The sequence below is a fragment of the Miscanthus floridulus genome, chromosome 12, assembly GCF_019320115.1.
Source record: "Miscanthus floridulus cultivar M001 chromosome 12, ASM1932011v1, whole genome shotgun sequence".
NCBI lineage: Eukaryota > Viridiplantae > Streptophyta > Magnoliopsida > Poales > Poaceae > Miscanthus > Miscanthus floridulus.
In genome coordinates, this window is record NC_089591.1 from 44,552,035 (window position 1) to 44,557,810 (window position 5,776).

Here is a 5,776-nt window from a genome sequence, read left to right on the forward strand (position 1 = left end):
CACCAGAGAACACTAGCTTGGACGCGGATTCGAGTGGCATGCATGGCAAAAAAGTTTCAGAGTAATGTCATTGAAGACCGAAAAACTTTTTTGATGACTCATAAGGGCAGTCCCAATGGTGCATTGATGATGGTTTCTATCCTCATTAAATGACTTACCACGTAGGCAAAATGCTGACATGACAACGTAATTAATGAAGAAAGAGAGCAAAAATCATAGAAATGGTTTCTTCATGAAGAAACCAGGTCTACTCTTGACCCAATACACCAAGAAACCATGAAATCGCCATTGGGGAGAAACCACCAGTTTCTAGGGAGCTCGTGTCGCACTCCCATTGGAGGAAAATATAGAGTTGGGAGAGAGAAAGAGAAAATAGTTATTACTCATAGAAACCATGGGTTGGAAAGCATTACTTTTTTGGTGCGATATCCTATATTATAGAATTTCTTTCATTGGGACTGCCCTAAGGAATTTTGAACTTTTATAATGGTGGAAAAGGACTCGTTTTTTTTTACTTTTTTAGAAATAGGACTCTTTTTTTTCTAGGAGCACTACCAATGTGGTCAAAAGCCCAAAACAACCCATCTATTGTCGTTGCAACACGCGGTTTCGGCAAACAGTATAAACAAGCATATTGAGGCATGTACTCGTTTGAATGACGTATGCAAGTTACTGCCATATTGGACTGTCTAGCCTGCCTGTCTTCGTGCCTAGGCTGCTGCCGTTTTGGTCCTGTTGACGAACTCGTCCCTAAGCTGCCGCCGCAGGATCTTGCCGGAAACCGACTTGGGGATGACGTCCACGAACTGCAGCTGCCGGAGCTTCTTGTACGACGCCACGCGGCCCGCCACGTACGCCATGATGTCAGCCTCGCTCTCCGACGAGCCGCGCCGCCGCACCACGCACGACACCGGGACCTCGCCGGCCTCCTCGTCCGGCAGGCTGCATGGCATGACGCGGCACAAGCACGGCGGTCAAGTCTCTGTCTAGTGCGTTGTGAACTGCAATCGGTCATGGTCGATAGCTTACCCGAAGACGGCCGCGTCTTCCACTGACGGGTGGGACAGGAGAATGGCCTCCAGCTCGGCAGGAGCAACCTGGAAGCCCTTGTACTTGATCAGCTCCTTGATCCGGTCGACGATGAACACGTCGCCGTCGTCGTCGATGTAGCCGACGTCGCCGGTGTGGAGCCAGCCCTTGGCGTCGATGGTGCGCTCCGTCTCCTCCTTCTTCCTGTAGTAGCCCTGCATCACGGCCTGGCTCCGGACGCAGATCTCCCCGGGCGTGTTCTTGGGCAGCGACCGACCCGTGTCGGGGTCCACGAACTTCACCTCCAGGTTGGGCAGGATGAACCCCACCGAGTTCTTCTTGGCGATCTGGACGGGCCCCTGCTGCCACGGGTCGTCGCCGGCGGCGTGCGTCAGCGTGATGCAGCTGTGCTCCGTGAGCCCGTACGCCTCCTCCACCTGCACACCCGGGAACTTCTTCTCGAATGCCGCGAGCAGGTCCGGCGCGAGCGGCGCGGCGGCGGTCATGACGGACTTGAGGGCGAGGTCGGAGAGGTCGAACTCGTCGGCCACGGGGCTCTTCACCATGGCCAGCATCACGGGCGGCACGATGGGCGCGAACATCACTCGGTGCGTCACCAGCGCGCCCAGGAACGTGCGCAGGTCGAAGCGGTCCATTACCACCACCGTGCCCTTGTGCCGGAGCGTGGAGCAGCAGATGCCGGTGATGCCGTAGATGTGGAAGAAGGGCATGAGCCCCAGGGTGACCACCTGCCCGACCAGCTCCTCCCCGACGGCGAACATGGAGGAGCAGAGGTTGGAGACCAGGTTCCGGTGGCTCAGCATCACGCCCTTGGACACCCCCGTCGTGCCGGACGAGTAGGGGAGCGCGCACAGGTCGGACTGCTGCACCGGGTCCAGCGCCACCACCGGCGCGCCCGCGCGGTCCGCGGCGGCGAGGAGCTCGTCCCAGCTGATCGCGCCGGGGAGGCGCTCCATGTCGTCCCCGATGCTGATCACCGGCACGCCCGCGTCCTTCACCTTGTCGTAGGCCACCTCGTTGGTGACCACGAGCTTGGCCTCCGAGTCCTCCACCTGCTTCTTGATCTCTGCAGCGATGGCGCGCGGGTTCACGCCGGAGAAGACCGCGCCCGCCGACATGATCCCGAGGCTCACCACGGGGTACACCGCGAGGTTCGGCAGCGCGACCACCACTACGTGGCCCTTGCGGACGCCCACGGACCGCAGCGCCCGGGCGAACCGCGCCACGTCCCGGACCACCTCGCCGTAGGTGTAGGACCGGCCCCCCGGCGCGGCCTCCACGAGCGCCACATTGTCCGCGTAGGCCTCGGCGCCCGCCAGCACGAACTCCGGCACGGTGACGTCGTCCGGCAGGTCCACGGGTGGGAACCGGCTCCGGAAGATGTGCTCCTCCTCAGCCTCATTCACGACGGCGATGGGCGCGTCGCCCATCCTGAGCTGCTGCTGGTTGTTGGTGGCTTCTTGGCCGGCGTTGGTCGTGAGTAGGAGGAAGGGCATGGGCTTGGCATTTGTAAGAGACGACGAGAGGGGGTCTTGGCGTGGAGTAATGACGGGAGGAAGAAGGTGGAGGCATCCTGTGATGCAATTCTTGTGTGGTGTCAAGACAAGTGGTGTGCAGGTGAGGTTTGGTTGGGTCATGGCCTTTGAGTTCACAGAAGAGTTTGGCTTGGCTGTTATAACACCCTCAGCTTACCATAATTTTGTAGTACTCCGCATTAAAAAAAAAATACACATCTAATTTTTCTAGATTTATAAAAAAATAGTATCAATATTTTTGTTCTTCCAATAGATTCACTATAAAAAATATATTATATTATTAATCTACCAGTACTTATTCCATATCATAAAGATTAGTATTTCTTACGATAATGCTGGCACACGAGCGTCCGTCTAGGCGTGTTCAGTCCGGACGAGTCGTTCCCGAGCCTACCCAACGATCAAGCCCAACAGTCCTCCTCCACTTCACTTTCAGTACGACAAGGTTTCTTCAAAAAATAATAAAACATAGCGACATTTCCTTCCCCCACTGCCGCACTCATGCGACCACCGTGGGCGCATCCACCACGCCGCCCACCCGCCGCTGGCCTTTTCCAACGCATCGGCCTTCTCCAGCCACAGCCTCCCCATCCGGACGCCACGCGCCCACTCCGCCTTGCAACTGTCGCGCGCCCATCCCATGCCGCTCGCTCCGCGCCGTCACGCGTGCCGCCCGCCCAGCTGAGCCAAGCCCGGTGCTACTAGCGATGGTGGTGGTGGTGCTCATGCGGCGCCGACTCCAACCCCCGACAGCTAAAATCGCCTGCCCTGGGCACCCCCATGTTACAACCCATGTTTCAAGTGTTTCAGATATCTATGTTTCTTCAAGTGTTTTCATGTGGATATTGCAAATGTAGATCGGGATGTTGCATATGTTGTAATGATTGTACACATATGTTGCAAGTGTTTGTTCTCAATGTTTCATCTGTTTTTTTTCAGATGTATGTTGTAAGTGTGTTTATCTCCATGTTGCATATGTTTCACACGTGTTGCAAGTGTTTTATCGGGATGTTGCATATGTTTGCAATTGTTTTTCAAGTATTTTCATATGTTTTTGTATGTGTTTCAGACGCGAATGTTTCAGCTATTTCGTACGTATGTTGCAATTGTTTCATTTGAATGTTTCAAAAGTATATCGGGGTGTTGTGCATGTTGCAATGTGAGCCACTTGCCGTAGTTGGCTGCTGGGGGTACCGTGCATGGAGGGGAGTGGCACATCAGGCGTGGAGGGGCGCGGGAAGTAGGGAAGCGTGCGAGAGTGTTGAAACTTGTGGTTTCAGACAGAGTGAGGGAGACAGAGGCCTCCGCCCGCCAAGCGTCGCTCTCGGGTGGAGGCTCGGGATAGGCACGACAGGTGAGCTTGTGGGAAGCTGGCACGAAAAGATAGGGTTTCATTAATTCATTCACCATCCATCCGCACGGTTACAAGTGTTCCCTATTTATAGGGCTCAACTACTTCCTGACAGAACTTATTACAATGCCCCTCAACTGCTACAGTACATTCCTGGAATATTCCGCCACTGGTCTCTTGTTTGCGGGGCAATCCTGCCACACCGTTTCCAAGTAATGAGCCTCCATAAGCGGTCGGCCCACCGGGCCTCGATCTTCGGCCCAAAGGCCTGGGTTCCCGATGCTGGCCTCCGTCTTCGGGGGCACGCCGTCGCCTTGGCGGGTCTCCGCCCGGCCACGCGGGGGCCATGGTTCCCGACGCTGGCCTACGTCTTCGGGGGCGCACCGTCACCTTGGCGGGTCTCTGCCGGTCCGGTCGGAGACGTCAACAGTGGATCTCCGCCCGGCCACGCGGGGGCCATGCTGGCGTGCTCGCGCAGACCACGGGCGCCTCCGCTTGAGTACCTGCACACACTTAGGCAAGATTGTTTGTTTAATTAGTTCAGAGGTAAGGCGGCCTCCGCCCTCACCGCCGGAGACGCCCGTGAGCCGAAGCGGGGCGGCGTCCGCCTAAGCATAGGTCGGAGATGTCTGTGCCTGGCCTGGGCGGAATTCATGACAAGCTCGCTGAGTCTCATGCAATGCCCCATGAGCATAGCCAGGAAAGTTCCTTTAGTCAGCGCTAGGTCTCCGCCCTAAGATGGTCGAAGACGCCTTGGCGACACCTCGCTGTCGGAGGCCTTCACCACCCGCCGAAGCCGTGTTACAACAGTTCCCCCCTTTTGAGACCATGGTTCGCCGGAGCGTGCCGTGAGCTCAAAACGCCTTGACCAAAGGCGTCCGCGGGGGCGGAGGCCATATTGACCAAAGGCGTCCGCGGGGGCGGAGGCCACATTCATTGGCGTCTTCAAGCGAGGCCCTGCTACTTCCCCCCTGGCCCACTTTGGCATGGCCGCTGGTCTCATTGAGAGTAGCCGTTGGGCAGCAAATCTAGCCATTGTCCTACGGTGCGGCCGTTTATGCCGTGTCAGTTTCCGTTGCATAGCTTGTGACTTTTTCGGAGATGACCGTTATGCAGCAGGCGAATTTTCCGGAGCTGACCATTGTATGGCAGGAGCCGGACCGCCTGCCCGCTGCCTATATAAGGGTGTTGTTGGTGGCGGGGTCCCCCCCCCCCGCATTGCTCATTCGCTTTCGTTGCATTTGAGAAATCGCTCTCTGCTCTATTTGCTTTCGCCTTTTGCTGCCCTCGTGCGTTCCATCTTTCTGCCTGCGTCTCGCGCTTAGGCTGCTGTCGCGGTGGCTTTCCTTTCCGCCTCCGCCCAAACTCACTGGCCCGCCTTTTTTGGACCCTATCTCCACCTTCTTGGTGTTAGGGCCGTCGGCTGGGGTGCACGCTTTGAAGAGTGCATGCTTGCCTCTACCTCCGCGTTGGAGTTTGAAAAGCTGGTGGAGGATTTGGGGAGTGTCTCTACGTCTGTCGGAGACCTGATCACTGCGGATTCCAGAGATATGGCGATAAAGTCTTAGGATTTCGGCCCCTCCTCTATTACTGAAGAGGCAATCGCGGAGATGTGGAAGGAATCATGTTTTCCTTCTTCTAGGGTAAAAATCCCTCCGCCTGGCCAGACTGTTCCAGAACCGAAGGAGGGATATGCGGTGGTCTTTCGGGACTTCTTCACTGTCGACGAAATATGGTCGGCAGTCTACCTAGGGGTATGCCCAAGGTAGTAGATTATCGGCAGACAGATGCGCAAGTCCCAAACAAGACGGTGACGCAAGACAGACACGAGGTTTTATCC

The 5,776-nt window shown here is 56.4% G+C and overlaps 1 protein-coding gene across 1 annotated transcript; it reads right to left on the minus strand.

Moving 5' to 3' along the window:
* Window positions 1-710: 710 nt before the first annotated feature.
* On the minus strand, window positions 711-2,687 carry LOC136495194 (4-coumarate--CoA ligase-like 9). The gene is made up of 2 exons (XM_066491177.1): window positions 1,030-2,687; window positions 711-942 (listed from the first exon to the last, which is right to left on the minus strand). Exons 1-2 carry the CDS (start codon window positions 2,685-2,687, stop codon window positions 711-713), a joined length of 1,890 nt encoding a protein of 629 aa, XP_066347274.1.
* Window positions 2,688-5,776: the final 3,089 nt, after the last annotated feature.

What these genes read in the sequence shown, in the direction of transcription:
- LOC136495194 (XM_066491177.1), bottom strand. Translation starts at nt 2,687, where the DNA reads ATGACCCAACCAAACCTCACCTGCACACCACTTGTCTTGACACCACAC. An exon ending in GAAGACGCGGCCGTCTTCGG is followed by an intron (nt 943 to 1,029) that starts GTAAGCTATCGA and finishes CATGCCATGCAG; the next exon opens with CCTGCCGGACGAGGAGGCCG.